This window comes from Spermophilus citellus, assembly GCF_964194105.1.
Source record: "Spermophilus citellus genome assembly, chromosome: 15".
Lineage (NCBI taxonomy): Eukaryota > Metazoa > Chordata > Mammalia > Rodentia > Sciuridae > Spermophilus > Spermophilus citellus.
In genome coordinates this window covers 62470974-62492362 of record NC_138195.1, presented here as the reverse complement: position 1 = coordinate 62492362, position 21389 = coordinate 62470974, and the positions used below count along the sequence as shown (strand labels likewise).

The 21389-nt window shown below is 36.9% G+C and overlaps 1 protein-coding gene across 8 annotated transcripts in view; it reads left to right on the top strand.

Moving 5' to 3' along the window:
• The window catches only part of CPEB3 (cytoplasmic polyadenylation element binding protein 3), a 188704-nt gene that overhangs the window by 131267 nt on the left and 36048 nt on the right, over positions 1 to 21389 (top strand). For all 8 annotated transcript variants that reach the window (XM_081268702.1, XM_081268701.1, XM_081268700.1 and 5 more), the window contains 2 exons: positions 4222 to 4340; positions 18112 to 18226. In XM_081268702.1, coding sequence (XP_081124828.1) covers positions 4222 to 4340; positions 18112 to 18226 — 234 coding nt within the window. The remainder of the gene's footprint in view (positions 1 to 4221; positions 4341 to 18111; positions 18227 to 21389) is intronic.

Below are 21389 nucleotides of genomic sequence, written 5' to 3'. Positions count from 1 at the left end.
TATGTGAAAGTAGATATTCAGTCACCTTATTGTTTGTTTATGGTAATATTCAGCATATCTTCAGAATCTTTAATTAGGACTTTTCTTCAGTATCTAGGTTACTTCCCTTTACTCACCAAACACTTATAGAGGGAAAATAGAAAGTGCACATCATTAGTTTAATTCTAATTTTTATAATGAGACCATATGAAATAACCCAGTTTTAATTTTATATATCATACAAATAATTGAAAGTGCTGAAAATGAAAAATCAACACTTGTAGGACCCCCTAGTTCATATAGCACCTTTACATATATTATCTTACAACCTACATTTCTGTAAAATAATCAGGACAAATACTTAATTTCTTCATTTTATAGAGAAAAGAGCCTGAATCTCAAAAATGTTAAATTAATATTCAAGATCATGGTACTTGAGATTAAACTCAGGGCCTCACGCATGCTAGGCAAGTGCTGTATCATTGACCTAAATCCCCGTTTCTTTTGTTTTGTTTTGTTTTGTTTCATTTTATGACAGGGTCTTACTAAATTGCCCATGCTGACTCTGAAGTTGAAGTCCTCCTCCTCAGCCTCCCAAGCAGTTGGGATTACAGGCATGTGCCCTCATACCCAGCTTCAAGTTCATGGTACTTTCATTTAATAGATGACTTCAAACAAGACACTTGATTCCCAGTGCAGTTTTCTAAACTGTAATAAAACAATTAAAATAGTGTCTCCTTCCATAGGGTGTGTGTGAAGATGAATCGAGTTAATACATACAAGGCATTTAGGTCAGTGCCTGGTGTAAACATTCAATAAATGTTAGCTGTTACTATCATACAGTTAGTAAATGTTAGGACTTTAGCTAAATCCAGCCCTCCTGACTCCTGATCCAGGACTCTTCTTGGATCAGGAGTACCGTGTGGAATTTACTCTTTAGTAAATCATTGATTTAATTTCTACCTTACAGTGACCTTGTTATTCTTGAGGATATCCTTTTGTCCATTAGTTACTTTGACCTTATATTTACTTGTCAAGATCAAAAGGGAAATGGGTTTGAAGAATTCTTTCTTCCTGAGTTTAAAAAATTCTGTAATTTCTCTTGTCATCAGGATATGCTTGACCATGAGGTATCAAGCATTTTAGTTAGGCAAGGTTTTCGTGGATGGCTTATGGGTATTCTGGTAAATTTTATTTTGGTGGGAAGAAAAGTGGAAGGAAATTGTTAGATTACAGCTCAGAGGGGTGTTCAGACACATCCTTTATCTGTAGTCCTAACAGATATTATCATTATAGAGACTTTGGAAAAGATGAATTGTTTTGACACAAAATTATTTGTTGTAAAATAACCATCCTGAAGAAATTGGTAAACTATGATGGACTGTTACCTGGGAAAGGTAAAAAAGGTTTTTATATGTCTTTTCTCTTGGTATTAATATTTGTAACAGGCTTTTACTTGTGAGTCATAGTTGTTTTTACTTGTCTACTGCCAGTGTAGACATCTATGGCTATGATATAGGTCTATGTGAAAATCTGCTTGCTTTTGTGGTAACTACTTAGGTGCTATGGAGAGACAACTTCCCTTTCTCTGATGCTCAAGGGTGACTCAAAACTGGAGTTGATGTGGGAGATAGCAGAGAAGGTGAGCAGTGGTGTGGAAGAAAGGTGCTGTCAGCTGGAGGCCTTCCAGAGGAAAGGAACTGGAGAAAGCCCCAACTCACTGAGTACTGTACTACTCAGATACACTCCCTTCTCCTTATTATGTTTTATTTTGAGGTAGGGTCTTGCTAAGTTGCCAAGGTTGGCCTGGAACTTGCAATCCTCCTGCCTCAACCTCCCCAGTTGCTGGGTTTATAAGCATGTGTTGCCATGCTTGGCTTCCAGGCCTTTTTGAGATGACTGTGCATAATGTACAAACAAATGGGCTCCTCTCCAAGGGTAAGATGCTCAGTATACTTCCTTATGACCTTTGTGGAAGTTCTGTACCAGAATTTAGCCTGGTAAGATAGGAGGTTTAAGGGGACTTTCCAGACCTCCTTTTTGTGATATTTGCATTTTTTTAACTCACTCATTTCTAATATTCTCTAGACATGTAGAATTAATGTTCTTACACTAAATTAAAACACTGAATTTCTAATAAAGTCCCCAGGACTTGTTGATAGTTTGATACTGTTTGCAAAAGAGAGGAGAAAGAAATGATGTATTATCTTTTCTACTTTTTCAGTTAGGTTTTATTTTTCCTGCCTAGTCACCTACTGAATCTTTTGACCCAGCTAGCCTGGGAGCAAAGTCCAGAAAACAGCCCTAAGTCCTAACACTAGAAAGCCTCTTTCTTGTAGCTGCCAGCCCACCCATTCAGCTAGGTGCATTCGCCTGTGTGCTGGCTTTTGCCTGTTACAATGGCCACTTCCTGGTGTTTTGTGAAGTAGCTCATCTTTTTCCTGCTGTGCTTACCTGAATACTCTCTATGTGGATGAAGGTTTGAAGAAAAGTCTAAATAAAAGAACAGCAATTACCACTGCTGCTGTCATTATGTGATGATTTTATTACCTACCGGGACACAAGAGGACTTTGATTTATAGCCAGTTGATTGTGAATTAAAAATCTTTGTATGATGTATAAGAATCTTCTGTATATTAGGGTTCTTGTCCTTCTCCACCATTTACATTGTTCCAGCACACAAAGCACCAGAAAACAGTATTGGCGATGATTTTCTTTGAGGTCAGTAGCAGGACTGGGAATTGGGGTGACAGCTGAGAGATTTAGCAAAGCTATTAGGGTTGTAAAGAGGATGAATAGTTGAGTAATCAGGCTTAGAGTTGCTCATGATGGGCCTTTGCTCAGCTGCCATTCATGAATGCCATTGTGGCAACAAGTGTCAGAGTTGGCCCCCTGAACATCTGTTGTTCTCTTTGAAGTCTTTGCCGATTCTCCTAAATCAGAGTCCTCACTCCTCAGGGCTCCTGTGGCACTGCCTCCGGCCCACCCCACTTTTCTCCCTCAGCTTTGTAGTTATAGTTTTTTCCAAATATCTGCTTATTCTGCTCCATAAGTCTCTTGACTTCAGGAATCTGGTCTCACTCATTTCAGTGTTCTCATAATGCATAGACCATGTCCCACTTTTAATAATTAATCAATAAATCTTACTGAATTAAACTATCAATAGGTTGACTATAGTTCACAATGAGTTGTTTATTTTTATTGGTGTTGGGGATTAAATCAGGGCTTCTCACATGTAGGTAGTGTGCTCTATCACTGAGTAATACCCTCAGCCCTATATATTTTCTAAAGAACTAGGATAGAGAAGTTTAAAGCTTCCCAACACAAAGAAGTGATAGCTGTTTTAAGGAGAGGAAAATGCTGATTACCTGTATTTGATCATTATACATTATACATATATATCAGCTTATGACACTATGCCCCTAAATATGTACAATTACTATGTGCAATAAAGGATACAGTTTTAAAAACTGTGTCCAGGGAAATCCTGCAATTAATGTTCATGTTTATAGATAATATATTATGCTAGGAAGGTAACCCTAAGAAAAGTAGCAGTAGTAGCAGTTTTAATATGTAAAAACCAACTTTGTTGAGGTGTAATTCACATACTATACAGTTTACCAACTTAATATGTATAGTTCATTGTTTTTTAGGATGTCCACAAAGTTTTATAACCATCACCACAGTCAATTTTAGAAAAGTTTTATCATTCCCAAAGGAAACTCTGTGTCTGTTCCCTCCAGCCCTCCAGTTACAGGTACCACTAATCTATTATTTGTCTTAATTTGCCTATTCTGGATATGATATTTTGGTCTGGCTTCTTTCAGTTAGCATAATATTTTCAAGGCTCATCCCAGTTGTATCCTATAGCTTGGTGGAAATTGGAGGCAAGTGATGCTTATTTCCTGGCTGCTAGTTGTGGTTCATGCCCAGGGTGAATCTACCTGCCCTCATTAATCATGATGAGACCTAGTTAGAAGAAATTCCATAGAGGTGTTCTGAGCTTGCTCCCCTGAGTAAAAGGTAATGTTGGAGCACCCAGCTAGCTCAGTCAGGGATGTTTAAGCAAGATAATGTCATGCACACCTAGCATAGTGCCTGGCACGTGGGGGTCTCAAGTCTCTTTGTCCCACTTGAATGTCTTAAATTTTAGTAAAAATTTGTCAAAATGAAGCAACAGACAGATACTTTGAGTTTAATTTACTGATTCCTCCCTGTCCTTTTGTTTTTGTTCTCCCCAAGGCTATGCGTTTCTGCTCTTCCAGGAGGAGAGCTCAGTACAAGCCTTGATAGATGCCTGCCTAGAAGAAGATGGGAAACTGTACCTGTGTGTGTCAAGTCCCACCATCAAGGACAAACCGGTAAGTAATATGCAGTCACCTGGTGCTTTTCCAGAGCATGTATGCAATTGGAATAACTGACCACCTCCTCCTTATATCAGGAACGCTAGTAACTGCGATTCTCTTACCTGGGTTGACCTTGCTGTGCAGTAGAGCTTGACTATTGCTGGTGATGGGAAGCTAATAACAAATTGTTCCAAATTTCATGTTATACTTTTGGGACCACACAGAAAAATATGTTCCCTTGTCATCTACTTTACAACTCTGATAAACTAATTCCTATTTAAAGAACTCTGAATCAGAATAAAAATAATGTTCTTAGTGGTCTTTGTAGCTGGTTTCTGTCATTATTTCAGATCAAGGACAGGAGTAATTTGTTTTAAAAATATCATAATTGTTAATGTTTATGAGCCTTTGAATGTATGGCTTTGTATCGAATGATACCCATAGCTGGGAAAATGAGCTTTCTGGGCCAGGAGCTTACGCTCTAAGCTAGAGGATTTCAACAGGGCAAGAGAGAGAGAGAGGATGGAGATTATGGAGCTGAAACCATAAATTAATGTGTACTTATACAGAATTTGTGGTTAAGAGATTGTGGCTCTTGAGCCACAGTGTGAGTAAATCATTAGGTGAAAAAGGTACTAGTAGAGAAAGAATAGGACTATGTTCAAAACAGAAGAAAAGAGCTTGGTTTAATTAGCAGATCCATGGGAAGTTGAAAGGGCAGGGTGGGGTCAAGGATTGGTGCTAGCATAGGAAATAGAGTAAAAATGGTGATACAGAGTAGGCAAGAGGATGAAGCTACATTATCACTGTAAACTTGCATCAAAGGTATAGGGCTTGCTTTGACAGCTCAGTATATTCTGAGACATGTGTCTGGGGAAAGATTTGGGGTTTGACCTTGAAGTTCCCAGTTTGACTCTTGACTCTATCATTTAAATATCTCTTGGCTCAGAATAGTCATCTGATCCTTGCTGAATTGTAGTTTCCTCAGATAGTAAATAGGAAGAACATTCATTCTTCTCTGGATTATTGAGAGACTCGAATAAGAGGAGGATGAATGTGAAAACATTTGGTTAAGATCAGGTACTTGTGCAGATGTAATTGGCTATTGTTAATCAGTCCTATATCATGCTCTGTGATTCAGGAGACCAAGGTTAGAGTCCAGCTACATCTTTTGAAAAGAGCAGGGTTTACAAATGGTTGTGAAACAATGATATTGAGAGTTGGTCACCTATAAAGGGGAGAGTGCAGCATATAAAGCAGAAGAGGGAATTGCTGAAGAATGGGGATATTGAGTTATAAAAGAGTGATTAATGCTGAAAAAGAAACAAGGATTTTAACCAGTGGGAAAGTGCCACTGTAATTTTCAAATTCTGGGACCATTGCCAGATTTTTGGATAACAACAGTGACTGCGTTGGATAGGGTAGCTATACAGGTGGGGAAACAGCAGGTGGGGAAAAGAGTAGGGAACCTTTGTTATCTTTGCTCTTTAAACAGTCTGGAGGGGTTGTATATGATGTGGGAGAAGTGAGGAATGACAGAATGGAGTGTGCAATATTTCATCTGAATAAATAATAAAGCCAAAATAACTTCTTTTTCTTTTGAGTAATATGAACTTAGAAAATGTGTGCCAAATTCGATAGGGTCAAATGTCTGAGAGGTAAATAATCAACCTCCAGAGAGCTTTTGCCACTGGTGGAAGGGCAGTGGGAATGAAGTAGGAAGGGTTAAGATAGAATTGGTCATGTGCAATTAGGAGAGGATTAGAAATATATTTTTATATTAAAAAAGACAAAGGTATACAGGTGTACATTGAGGTAATTATGTTTACAGTAGAAGAAGCTATTAAATTGAGGTGAAGAAATTGGAAATGAGCAGGCAAGGCTTATAGACCTTGGATGAGTCATGTCACTGGCTCTGTAGGGGAAGGAGAACAATGTGCCTTACAATCTCTCACGTGGACAGGACTATCTTGAGCAGGGAGCAAGCTATAATGGCTGCAGATGTAGGTGGTAGGAGGCAGCACCATTGCTGCTGGGTATTTTCACTCTAAACACATGTGTTACCCTTAGTTTAAAAAACTTTTGAAGATAATTAGTTTAATTATCTGTTTTGGAAATGTTTGTGGGGAAACTAACTTTCGTTGTTTGTGTGTCTGCAAAACTCTGCCTTACTGCATTTTTCATTTTCTGAGCTCAAGTGAAATAGTTTTATTGGAGCTTGGTGAATTCTCAATGGTGGATTGCCAATCACATATTTCTTAGACCCAGGCATACTCAGAATTTCCACCATAAATAGTTTGTATAAAATTTAGGATGGGAAAAAACATCTCTAGACACCTGTCATTTTAACAAACTAAATCCCATTTTTGGTTCCAGCTCTTTTGGTACCATATTTGATATCCCGTTCTTGGCGTTAGCTCTATATCCATCCACCACTCCAAGCCTCATTTGGTGAAATAGGTTGTGGTACATTCCACTTTTTTGTGAATGGTCCCACAGAAAGTGAGAGCTGGGTTGAACCTTTAGGAGTACATGAGGACCTTGGAGAAAGCCATTGGAAATTTCCAAGGAAAATTCAACCTTTGTAGCTCATTCACTAAACTTTTTGAGCTATGGCTCTTTCTTATTCCTTTATCTTGGCTTGGCTAGCCTTTATTTGCTAGCTTCCAGGATCCCAGTGCCCTCATTCTTACCCTCCTTGGATTTTTCATTGGAAACACAACATGTTCCAAAATGGCCTAAAGATTTTCTGTACTTTATCCTTCTCTCTTACCCTTTCCCCTCAAATCACACTCCCATTCTCTTCAAGTGGGTCAGATCAGTTAGATTGTTTCCCTAATGTAGAAGCTGATTGCAAAGTCCCTTCTAACTTATCTTGTCCAGAGTCATGTTTGTTTGTTTGTTTTTGTTGTTGTTGTTTTGTTTGTTTTTTAACTCAAATGAATCCCAAATTGATGAATTTTAGGTTATATGGGGAGATATTTTTGGTCAGTGATTATCTTCCATTAAATGGAAGTCTACTCAGACTCTCCCATTTATAGGACTGATCCTAAAAGATGGCAGAAGGAATTGTATTTTGGGCCTGATTAATTGACTTCTCGGTCCCAAAGAATGGGAAGAGAAATTGGCAAGAAAGGGAGCTATTGCAAAACTTCTAGGTATGTGACTTTTTTCACTCCTTCAGTGAGAGAAGTTCCATAGGACAGGTGTCCCAGGCATCCCAGAAGACAGCTGTGTCTGTGTGCTTCCAGTAAAGCAGCCTTTGTGTGAGTGTTCCCTCTCCTCAAGGTGATTCTACTTTTTGAATGTATGAATAGATGAACCTGAAGGTTCAGGACAGTAAGCTGATAGAGCAAGAGATCTAGCAGGGTCTAGCAGAGATAAGAACTGAAAAAGAGTAAGCTTGAGAAGAAGGCAAAGGAGATGCTAATAATTCTTACCTGCTAGAACACTGCCATAAGAGATGTGGGATGGCAAACACCTGGAAGGAGTATCAGTGAAGTTTTCTGCTTCCTTGTCACAATCTAAAGCACAATCACAATTTATATGAAATATGACAGATTGATTTTGCTATATGTTTAAAAACTGGATTACTGAATTGAAGTGTGTTTATGTAGGTTAGTTCTTTAGCTTATAGCTCAGGGAACATAGTCATTCACCTAAAACTTGAAAAACAAAAGTTGAAAAAAGTGGGGATAAAGTAAAGAAGCTGGAAATAGAGGCTGGTTTAATTTTTCAGTTTTTAATTTTGCCCAATCTATCTATTATTCTGGTTTCTCTTGCTCCTACTTAAACATACATCAGGGAGATCTCTAGCACTTTTAGTCATTCCTCCTTGGTTATGAAAACAATTTAGATCCTTTTGCTTGGAATTAAGACCTTCCCAGTTGATCTTTAAAATTTTTCTAAGCTTATCTTTTTCTGCTTTTCTTCGAACCCCATATTCAATCAAAATGAAATATTTCTACTATCTCAAATTCTAAAGCCTACCCTAATTTCTAAGACCCCTCTTAAATGCCATCTCTTTCCCTCCTTGATTACTACACTGTCTGTAGTGAAGCATACCTATTATGATAGCTGTCTCCAACCCCACCATCTTTTCTGAATAGTGTGCCTTCCATGTTTGAGTGACTACTGAGGTTAAGGCAGAATACTGGTTACTGTGAGTCAGAATGGATATGAACCAACATAAGAATCTGTGCTCAAAAAGATAATAGTATAACAGGTAGATAAAACATGTATATAAATATAGAAAGTATTTACTGACCCTGGCATGTATTCTCAAATATTTGTTGAATTAATAAAAATGACAAAAATGAAAATATGATACACATTGTAGACTTTGGACAATTCATTTATACCTACAGGAATGAAAGAAAACTTCCTAGCTGAAGTGCCATTTGAACTAGGTCTTCAAGGATGAGAATTCGGAATTGCCAGGATAAGGGTAGATGTATGGGGAATAAATATTTCAGGGAAAGGCCTCAGCATAAACACAGAAATGGGAACTTAAAAAAAAAAGAAATGGGAACTTTTGTGATATTAAAGGAGGATGTGTAGGTTAGTTAGTTGAAGCACAAATGTATGAAAGGGAACAGAAAGAAATTGGGGAAAAAATAGATAGAGTCTAAGTTATAGAGAACCTTGATTGGTTGCTTGTATCTTTTTTGTTCCTGGTATTTTTACTTAGACTTCATTCTCTACTTACTGCCTCCTCACACACAACATTAATTTTATCTTAGCCTGGTTAAATCTGCCTTTGTGTGTCTATCTTAGAATGTATGGGTAAGCCATATCATCATGTGTATCATATGAAATCTTCAGCATCTTTTACCTTCTTTATTTATTTGTTTGGTCCTTGAATTCTTAGTCTGAATTCACCATTTGGGCATTTTCCATCACAGGAATTTTTCCAAAGCAGGAATTTCTCCTCTAAAATGAAAGAAATGCCTCCAATTCATAATGAATCGTATTTTTGGCTCTTAGTCTCATAATTTGCAAAAGGTCCACAGTTTCTTAGAGTTTGAGACTTTAGAAACTATATTCCTTTTCCAGGAAGGTCAAGAAGATATTGCAGTTCCAGTGTACTGAATGGAAGTTGGTGAGCACATAGCCAATGCTGTCCCTTAAGGGATCATTTAGTGTTTATTAGAGTGTATTCCGAAGGACACTTGTTCCATCTGACAAGTATCTCAAAAGGATCATAGATGAAAGGTCTACTCATAACAATAATTATTGTCACTTATTGAGCAGTTGGTGCATTTTATATCCATTTTCTCCATTAATAAAAGGTTCAATAGACAGGAAACATTTAGGAAACATTAGTATATTAAGGTTCTGAGAAGTCTTACAATATATAAATTTGTGTAATATCATTTAATCCAGCATTTTATGTACCTGTTTTGGGGGTGATATTTGTACAGATTTCTTTAGAATTGGTTATTCCATGAAGTTCATTCAAAGAATAGGCTTCTTTCCAGGAAAAACTTAGGTAACCTGAACTTTTATGTGTGCATTCCTCTCAAGAGTTTCAGTAATCAGCATGCCAGTAACAACATCCTTGTCCTAGTACCATGGAGCTGAAAATACACATTTATGTAGACAAAATGGTCTGGCTGGAATACAAGAGTGCCTGAGGCCATGAACCTGGAAGTTAAAATAGCTGACTATACTTTTCATTGCTAAGTTGTTTTTCTGGAGCTTTTCTAACTGCTGGTTTTGTTAGTAGTTCTAAAAAAGAATCTGTTGGCCATTTATTTTCTGGTTTTGGTCAGTGCTGAGTATTGAACCCAAGGCCTTGGGCATGCTAGGCAGATGCTCTACCACTGACATGTATCCTCTAGAAACTGTTAATGCGTTGAATAAGTTTGGAGAGAGTAGTTAATCATTTATAAATAAAATTGCATTTTGAGACCATGGGGATGCTTTTACTGGCAGCCAGTAGCCTACAGGATGGAAACCTTGCAGGTGAATAGCATGATTATAATGGAAAGAGGTTGTATGGGCTTTGGGTCTGATAAAGCTGGAAATCCCAATAGGTTTTCCCTCTTCCAATCCTTAGATCTCTTATCTCTTATCTTAATTTTTGCAGTAAAGAGTTGGGTTGAGGTTCAAGTGTAACTATATAAAAATGCCTAGCACATGATGCACGTACAAATGCTCAAAAATTCTAGTGGTTTCTTCTTCCTTTCAGGATCATAGTTAGGCTTTATAAGCAATGTGAAAGAATCAGCAGTGGTGATCAATGCTAAGTAATTTTGATATCTAATGATATCAGAAATTTGCATTTATTAAGCCCAATCCCTAAGGTACCCACTGGTGACCAAACACACTATATTCCCATGCCTCTGGAAGGTGGCTGTCAATGGAACGAGTAATCTGGGAGCTGTAGAAGGGCAGCTATTAGAAATGTTCCTGAGGTACCAGTATGAGGTACCAGTATGTTTGGTGAATGAACCTGTGTTCATTCACCAAACCTGCAAAGAGCATCTACTAGGGGTTGGGCACTATATGGGCAACTGGGACCCATGTGGTCTCAGTCTAAGAGGACTCTAAAAGGAGCCACAGGTACTCAGAGCTACAGTATTATAGTGAGTAGTTGTGGTGGGGGAATGGTCAATGGAGAGAGTGGTCAGAAGTTTCTGAGATAAGTCAGGAGAGCCTTTACAGAGAAAGTATTGACTTGAGTCTTCTGGCTATAGCATTTAATGGATGATAGTTTTATTAAATCAAGCACAGTGCAAGTATATACATAACATTTTGGGGATAACAAGAGATTGAACCCAAGAGCTCTTTGCCACTGAGTTATATCTCCAATCCTTTTATTTATTTATTTATTTTTTTTGAGACAGTCTGCTAAGTTGCTGAGGCTAACCTTCAACTTGGGATCCTCCTGCATTAACCTCCCAAGCTGCTGGGATTACAGGCATGTGCCACAGCACCTGGCATACATGCTCTATTTCTATACTAAGTGCCCTTATGAAACAGTATAAAGAGTGCTGTGCTTGAATCCGTCATCAGTAGCTGAAGGTCCCAGAGGGGCTGTATAACCTTCCATCAGGTAGGCTCTGCAGCTTGGTGCAGGTAGTAAGGGTTTTTCTTTTTATACCTGGACAATTTCCTAAGGCATGTGTTAGATCTGGAGTATCCTAGAACATGAAACAATTTCCCAGAGTTACTTTTGGCTGCCTATCTAAAAGGAATCCTGGCTCTTTTGATGAGGTCCTTGGGGGGGACTACTTATATCTAAGGAATAGTCTGAGTGCCAGAGTTACAACTTTTTGCCTTGAGGTCAAGAGCTGCCTAGGATACAGAATGCTTATCTAGACCAAAAACTTTGATCACCTACCAGGTTCCTTTCTATTTCCCCCAGAAGATACTGGGATGGCATCTCCTTTTTTCTCTCTGTTGGTTAAGAAAGCAGCACTTGAGAATGATAGATGGCATCTAAATTCCTAGAAACTGGCTAATCTGTTCATTAGGGGGTTATGAGGTAAAAAGCAGGTTAATGATTATTCTTTGAAGAGTCCAAACCATAAATTTGCTGCTGTGGCCATTAGTTTTGATGATTAATAATAAAACAAACTCCTTATACTATGGAAGAGATAAATATGAGTTACAAACCACAAACTAGTTTATTTCTGATACTGCTAGGGCACTCTACTCATTTAGTGAGTTATGTGATGCTTAAAATAGAATTGCTGACAGTAGGGGATGGGTCTGAGTTCATTACCACGACAACTAACCAGTTATAGCTGTATGTCAGTGGACATGGGTTTAGCTGACTCATCCTGGCTTTTGGGATGAGCAGGGATGTTCCTGCTTGTTGGAGAGAGCAGTGCTCAGTCCTGATGGTTCTGCAGTATTGTTTTTCTGCTTCATGCAAAATGAAAGGATTATAAGATTAGGGAGAGAAAATTGGTGACTTTTTCCTGAAGACCCTGAGTAGGAGTTTGAAGGGTACTAAAAAGAGGGAAAAGGAAATAAATAAATGGGGAGGAGAGGGATAAGTTGGGGGTGGTATCTGAGTTGAGTCATGTGCTTAATGGTAAAGAGCAAATGGATAAATGGCAGGGGAAGGAGTGTTGGCTCAAATAGTTCTCTGACCTGACCACCAGACTGTACTATTGTATTGTATTGTACTTTGAATAGTTTGGTTGCTTTTTAGACCTGCTTTGAGATGGACAGATGAAAATGAAGCCACTATGCAGTAGGATATTCATGTGATGCAACGTTTTGTAACCTAAGGAGGTTACCAGACAGGGATAAAATATAGGGTGAGATGTTCAAAATGATCTCAAGACATTATTTATTGGTGGATGAGCATCTAAAAACTAAATTGTGGTCTAAACTGAGAGAATTCTAGAGCCGTAGGGAGGCTAGGTCGTGTTCAGAAACTTAAAACCCTGGGGTTTGATTAAAAAGTGCTCTTATAACTGGGTATGGTGGTGCATCCCTATAATCCCAGCTACTTCAGAGAATTGAAAGTTTCAGGTCAGCCTGGGCAAGTTAGCAAGAGCCTCTCTAAAAATAGAGTTAAAAGAGCTGGGGTGGGGGGGGTAGCTTAGTGATAGAGTACTTGCCTTTTATGAGCAAGACCCTGAGTTCAATCCCCAGTACTACCAAAAAAAAAAAAAAAAACTGTTATGAAACCTGTGTTTTCTCTTTTACTATAATTAAAGATACAACAAAAATGCCCCCCACTTTTAAATTAGGGATTGAATCTAGGGGCACTTTACTACTGAGCTACAATCTCAGTCCTTTTTACTTTTTATTTTATTTATTTATTTTTTTTTTAGAATTTTAATATTTATTTATTTTTTCTTAGTTCTCGGCAGACACTACATCTTTGTTTGTATGTGGTGCTGAGGATCGAACCCGGGCTGCACGCATGCCAGGCGAGCGCGCTACCGCTTGAGCCACATCCCCAGCCCCAATTTTTTTTTTAAATATTTATTTTTTTTTAGTTCTCAGCAGACACAACATCTTTGTTGGTATATGGTGCTGAGGATCGAACCCGGGCCGCACGCATGCCAGGCGAGCGCGCTACCGCTTGAGCCACATCCCCAGCCCTTATTTTTTATTTTAAGATAGGGTCTCACTCAGTTGCTGAGGGTCTCTCTCAATTGCTGAGGCTGACCTCAAACTTGCTATTTTCCTGCCTCAGCCTCCTGAGTCACTGGGTTTATAGGAGTGTGCCACTGCACCCAGCAAAAATATATTTTTATATTGTAATTTTAAACTTACAATATAAAAATATATTTTTATATTTGTAAATTTTCATTGAAATCTTTTTTAGCAAATAATGCTTTTGTATGCCTGTTTAAAGAAGTGACCCACATTACATTTCTTAATATTTTTTCCTACCACTTGGCCTAATCTTATCCCTATTAATGGCCTTTAGTTTTAAGTGTGATGAAACTTTAGTTTTCATATAGATGTATAATTAGATATTTCATTCTTTATTGACGACAAAATCATCAAATTGGTTTGCTAACATATTTTAATGCAGTTCAGTCAGAAAACTTTCAATTCTTTGAACAGCTAAAATTTAAACTTACTAATATTAAATTTACTCTTAAGTATTTAATGTTAGTTTCTATAAAAGCAAACCTTTCAGAGCAATAGCAGGAAATAAGCAAGGAAAAGGTCTAGGCTGGAGTGAAGCTTCTGCAACATTTTGTTATGTTAGTCATTACCTTAATATGTATACACACACACACACACACACACACACACACACGATGGTGCTGGGGATTGAACCCAGGACCTTGTGCATGTGAGGCAAGTACTCTGCCAACTGAACTATATCCCGAGCCTTAATATGTTGTATTTTGATAAACCACTTTAAGGGTAAAATAGAACAGGGCAGTATATTATACAAAGATATTAATGGGTGTTATGTAAAAAAGAAAGGGTTCCATGGAAATAACTTTTGAGATGCTGAGATAAACAGTGAACAAATTTCTTGCCTATAGAATTCCTCAGAGTCTTTTAAATATGTCAGTGGATACTGTGAAACTCCCAAGGAGAAGATAATCTGTAGCTTTTCCCAAATACTACTTGTCTGGTATATCAACAGTAGGGACCTGTGTTCCATAGAATGCATTTTGGGAAACTTTGAAAAGGAAAATTAGTACTTTCACTAAAAACTATTGATTTTATTTATGTTACAGTTGTTTAGATTTTTTTGAAGGCTGATGTTATTAAAGTCTTGGTGTGGTATGGTATTTATATCAGCAAGCTTTGTGTTTGATTTTGCCTTTATTCCTAAAAAGATTTTACCTTTGGAGATAAACACTTATACATGTTTTAATTTAAAAGATAAAATTTGAGAAGATACAGAATTCAGCCCAAAGTAGGTGTCCAGGTCCTCAGGAGAGCTTCCATAGGAATACATACTTAAAAAAGAAACTAAAGAAAAACTATTTTTGTATTTTCTCTTGTAAATGCTATGGAAGAGAAAATTGCATTGTGAGCTATGAGATAACTAAATCTTTCAAGCCAAAGATCATAGACCAGGACCCACAGGGTAGATCTGGCACTTTGTTTCACTTATACAGTGATTTTAACCGTTGAATTAGTTCCCAACATTTTAGAATCTTGATGTTTCACATAAAAATATGATTTTATAGCCACTCTTTAAGAAAAAGGACAACATTCTCATAAAAGGTAGCTACTTGCTGGAGCTCAGAAGTGCCTGGTTCCTTAAGGAGTGGTTTCCTCCAGTGTATCACTGCCTGCCTGCTAACAGTGTCCTGGTGTCATGGTGCGTTTATTCTACAGACTTTGAGCTTGTGTTGTAAGGACATAGCATGGCCAAAGGGTATGTGCCTCCCAAATGATATAGCAGCACCTCTTCCTAAAGTCATCTTTATAAACAAATGTGATTGGGTTGCTCCAAGAAGGATTGTTGGGATTCTGTTAGCTTCATTTAGGGGACTCTTCACTATTTCTGCATGATATCACTACACTTGTCCCCAGAATGCTGAGTCTTTACTGTGTAGAGTAGGGCCTCTTTGACAACACACTGGATGAGTCACTTCAAACATATACACATACAGAGCTGTCCCTATATATATAAAAGTTGTATGGCTGGGGGAAATTTATATTGAATTACGACAAAGTTCTAACTTCATTCATTCTCAAAAATGATTATTGAAGAAAAAATATAATTGAAAAGCAGTTCTTTTATTTATACTTAGCCTTTTCATAGAATATTTGTATCAGCTTATGAAGTATATGATATTATAATACAGAAATAGACATAAAAATCAGGATCATGCTGGGAATGTAGGTCAGTGGTAGAGCTCTTGTCTGGCCTGTCCAAGGCCTTGGGTTCAATTCCCAGAATCAGCAAAAATAAAATAAAAATCAGGATCAGAAAGTATATCCACAGAGTAAGTCCAGATGAGACATTTGTATCTGGCCCTGAAGTCTAAAGCTAAACCTAAGAAGATGGAGAAATATGCCTTATGAAAAAAAAATTTCTTTTTCAGAGAGAAACCCCAGTGTAAGTGGAACTTCTTAAGTCTTAAGTACTTTTTAAGTACCACCTTGTTACTTTTGCATAGTGCGTGTATAGAGGGTGCTTATGTTGGCCTGTGCTGACATTTTTCTAGTTAGAAGTGCCAGCTTTTGAGCAACAGTTTTCTGGTAGCAGCTGGGAAATACAAGTTTTGTGCCTATGGTTAATAAGCACTGTGTCCTGAGCACTCTTGCTGTATTTTTATCTAATCTGTAATACCAAGAATATGGTAGAGGAAAAGGTTGTGTGTGATGTGATGAAGTGAGGGTGGAGGGAGGGAGTGTGGGGGGAGAAAAGGCAGTGATGGAGCTCTCAACAGGAAGGTGTGAGATCTTCTGCAGGGTTCCTTTGAACAGTGGTAACCTACTGCTATTACAAAAGAGTTTGGTTTGATTAATGAAAACAGATCACTATGGATACCCCACAGCAACTGTTTGTTTGTTTGTTTGTTTTTGCTGTGGGGTGGGATGTAATGGGGACTGAACTCAGGGATGCTCAACCATTGAGTCATATCCCCAGCCCTATTTTTTATTTTATTTAGAGACAGGGTCTCACTGAATTGCTTTGCAGCCTTGCTTTTGCTGAGGCTGGCTTTGAACTCACCATCCTCCTGTCTTAGCCTCCTCAGCTTCTGGGATTTACGGCGTGCACCACCATGCCTGGCTGTTTTCATTTTCCAAACAAAGTGATCCATGACCAGCTGAGTACAGTGGTGTGTTCTTACAGTCCCAGCTACTTGGGAGGCTAAGGCAGTAGGATCACTTGAGTCCACAAGTTCAAAATCAGCCTGGGCAACTTATCAAGACTTTGTCTCAAAAAAAGGCGGAGGGGGGGGGGGGTGAAGTCCATGACAAATCTCAATTAGCATAAGGTAATTGGAATCACCTAACTGGGTCCCGAAGTTGCTTAACTGCTTTATTAAGAATAAGACTAGAAGAAGAGAGGATTCTTTGTAGAAAAACATAACACTCTTTTCCTTTAATCTGTGATATTGGAATTGTTTTTGTAGTACCAGGAAATTATCATGTTTTTAATTAAAAATTAGTAATGGGTCCTTATGAAGACATTTAAAAGTGATGCTTTATAATGCTGGTGAATCTGCCTTTGTGGTAAATATCAAGGGAATGATGATTTAGCCAAACACCAAATTTTACAAGGAAAGAGCTGGATTTTTTTTCTTTTCATTTCATGCAATAAAGATGGAACAAATGTTTGAATGTTAAGAAAATTGCAGACAGGTCCAGGTTTTCAGTCTAAGGAAGAAATTAAGCTTTTGTGGCTTCTGACTGACTGGTAAGGGCAAAAATGTCATAAAAAGCAAAATATTGGGTGAGGGTGAATTGACTAGCTTCTTAAGGGATGTATAGACTGTTTCTAAAGAGCAATGCCAGTTTTAGAGTGAATACAAGGCATTTTGAAAGTGCAATTGGCAAGCTGAGCACAGTGGTGCACACCTGTTATCCCAGCTAGGTTGGATCACAAATTTGAGGCAACTTAGTGAGACCCTATCTCAAAATAAAAATAGCTGGGTGTGTATCTCATTGGTAGAACTCTTGCCTAGGGTGTGCAAGGTCCTGGGTTCATTCCCCAGAACAAAAAAAAAAAAAAAAAAAGAAAGAAAGAAAAAGAAAAAGAAAAAAGAAAGAAAAGAACTGTGTAAATCTTGTTTAGCAAAATCAAGTAAATTAATCAAAATTGGATGACACTCTACATGCTTCATTTTTGATATCTCTGATAATTCCTTGCTAACTTGATGAGTGTTAATCTAAGTTAAATCATGTTGCTAAAAGATAAGTACTTTAAATTTGGGAGGTTGATAAGAATTAAAAAGCCAGACATAGAGATAATACTTAGAAAATATTTCTAATACTCCTGTTCCCTTCCTTTTAAATGGGCTTTAAAAAGCTAAATGGTGTACTGTGACAGGTTGTAAAGAGACTATGATATGTTAAAATGAATCTGGTTCAAAACCCAAAACCTGCCAAAAGGCTGCCTTTAAAAACCAAAAAAAAAAAAAAAAAAAAAAAAGTCACCCATGGTTTTCTGAAGGTTTCCTGGTATGTGTCTGGAATGTTGAATAACTTCCCCAAGCGTTCTACATAAAGTCACTTCCTGCAAATTACCTTAACTAATTAACTGGATTTTGTTTGGGTCCTGTATGTTGTAAAATAAACAGATACGTGTTTGTCTTTAGTCATCTTATTTTCATTTGGGGTTGATGGAAATGAAGTAAGGACCAAGTAAACGACTTTTTTTCAGGTGCAAATTCGACCATGGAACCTAAGTGACAGTGACTTTGTAATGGATGGTTCTCAGCCTTTGGACCCCAGAAAAACTATCTTTGTTGGGGGAGTTCCACGACCCCTTCGAGCTGGTGAGTGGAAATAGTAACACCACAACAACAAAACCAACAACAAAATCCCCAATGTATTTCATCCTAACAATGTTCTAGGTTTCCAGTCAGCTCCACACAATCTCCAAGAGAAGGCTGTCATGTAGTTTTTCACTGAGCTGATTTTTTCACAATTATTTTCTCCCCAAATTCTTTATTTTTTTTTTATGGTGCAAGGGTGAATTTCATTAAACCATCATGTTTCCTATTTAACTATGTTTAAAATATATATGTATAAAAATACATATATATGTATATATTTGCAGGGTGGCATTCTTATGACAGTTTGCATTGCTATGTGTGACAGAAAAAGAAGTCACCCATCAGAAATCTGTCCAGTGTGTCTGTGTGCCTACTCAGTGATGAGCCAGACCACTGCTGGAAATAATATTCCTGAGAATCAAACTGAATTCTTCCCAAGTGAGATAGATTCCTATTTTTGCTCATGGACTATAAGAAATGAATTATGGACTTTGGCATTTTTGTTATAACTTTATAAAAGCCTCCCTACTTTTTTTTAATTGTTTCTAATGATGTGATGAACTGTGCTGCTGAGATTGAGCAGAATCATAATTGCCTAAGAGCTTGAAGTGATGTGAACTGAAGACTTTAATATTTATTAAATCCAAAGACAAATCTAAGTAGCTGTGCATCAGCCTCCTGATAATCAATATTATTGCCAGTGGGATATAATAAATTTATTTCTAAGACTAAGTTTTTAGAGCACTTAGAATAAATGAATTTAAAAAAAAAAAACAAGCCAAAAATACAAGGTTCCATTGCCCCTACAGTTGCAGAAACACATTATCTCTGTGTTATTTGTAAGTAAGTAGTCTTAGTTCTACCTAAAATATAAAACAAAAAGCAAATCATTAAAATTAAGTCATGAAAACAGAAATGTAAAAGATAACCTATAGTATTTGGTTCTATGACTTTGATGACTAATTTTGAAAGTTTCTGAACATTTGTAACATAATTATTCAAATTTCAATTCCAGTTCACACCTAAAAGATAACTTTAGACCTATGTAAAGATATATTCATAATTCCATTTTGAAGGACTTTAAAGTTATAATTATGACTCTAGAGTTTATGATTTTACACTATTTCAGAAAGTCAAATAATTGTTGAGTCTTACTTCATTCTAGTGGAAAACTGTGCCAAAACAAAGAAAGCAAAGCAGCAAAGATGGCCCCTCTTTATCTGCTATAAAGAATAACGTCTAGGAAGAACAAGCTCACTTGGGAACTGCAGTCCTTAGTTTCTAACTTAAATGTGCACTTTAAAAAAAAAATTATGAATGGTCGTGTTGTGGAATATTCCTGACTTTTTCTAATGGATGTTATATTTAGAAATGGAGAGGAATAAAATATTTTTTGGTATTCTTTTAAATGCATATGTATTCTACAAATGGACTTTCATTGCTAATATTCTTGGTATTCCTTTTTGCAACTAACTACAGGTATAAATTTAATATTCTAGTCCCTCTCCTTCTTTCTTAGATGGGAATCTGAAAAAAATATTCTGAAAGAAAAAGACCTACAATTACAAGTTAACAAAACGGAATTTAACTCCTACATCTATGTTTAAGTCACAGAAACTCCAGTTTATAAACTAAATTCCCTTTTATATTACTCATCCGTTATTCGGTCTGTTTGAATGATTTGGAAGGGTAGATATATCATTTTTCCTCCATAAATTCTATGAAGATGCATTTTCACATTTGCTGTACTATCTCTCTGTCACCAAGACACAAAATTATATTCTTTAACATTTAGTGTCTGCAAGATGCTACAATTTCTAGGACTAGACAAGAAATATATTTAGTTACCTAGTCAGACAAGGGATTTGTGGGTTTTGCCTAGAGAAAAGTATACCTTAAAGTCTGTAAGTGTTGAGGTTCTCTTTTTTTTAAAACTAGAATTTTTTTGCCATAAAATTGTTTTGCTTTCGTAGTTATTTGGGTATAATCTAAAAATCACTTAATCTAGTGGAAATGTTCCCCCCTTGCCAAAAAATCTCATAAATGCAGCAAGTTTCCAAGTGGCTAGATCATCTATATTAGTGTCCTATATTTTACTTTGTCTCCCAGAATTTCCAGATTAGAAGCCATGTGATCTAAACAAAAGAGTTATTATCTGTAGCTTTTATTCATGTGCATAGAGTTATGTTTCTTTGCAACACACTGAGTTTTGTGGACTCTTGGAATAGAAGACTATTTTTAAAGGAATTCAATTTGACTTTGCTATAAAATCTTAAATCAGTTACAATGTATTGACTTGAACAATAAACATTTATTAAACATCCACTGACAAACAAGCAAGTTGCATGTCATACCAAACTGAATGAACATCCCATCATCATGTTAAACAGGTCATCATACTTACAAAGTCAAAGATTTCGGAACAGAATAAACAATAAATGCATCAATAGAATGCTAATTTAGGATTAATGGGAGGCTGATTTATATTCTTTGACATAATGATTCTTAGATCTTGTTTGAACTACTTCAGTACACTTTTTATTACTTCCAAGAGGTATTGTAGTAATAAAATTCTAAAGTCTTAAAACTATTTTAGTCACTAAATCAACGAAACAGATGAGATTTTTTAGATGTTAACATGGATTTTCACTTTATCCTGGCCCCAAAATTGTCCTTTACCAAGTCAGAGTGACTCAAAATGTTATTACTCCAGAGTTATTCCTTTGGATTATGTGAGGATTTTTGTTAGTTTGTTTTTGTTTTTAATCTTTGAAATTTCCCCACTGTAAGTCCAGGAACCTTCATCACTAATAGTTATTCTAAATACAGCCTTTATCCCTCCAAACAGAAACTATAAACAGAAATACAGGAACAAGGCAACCTGTTTCAAGCAGTATTGTCCTGAGTTTAGGTTATATCTTCTGGTCCTTTCACCAGCCCTCCTTTTTAAAATTAAGGTTTTGGGAAAAAAGCACAGGTCTAGAAAAATTAACCAGAAAATGGGAAAATATCAAAGGAAAATCTAGATTTAGATGAGTTTTCTTATCACCTTTGATGAATTTCTCTAGGTCATATAATATATGTTCTTATCATCTCATCTGTCAGGGACTGTAGCAAGCCAAAGATGCAGTATAGTGTTCCTTAGATCTTTATTTCTCTGTAT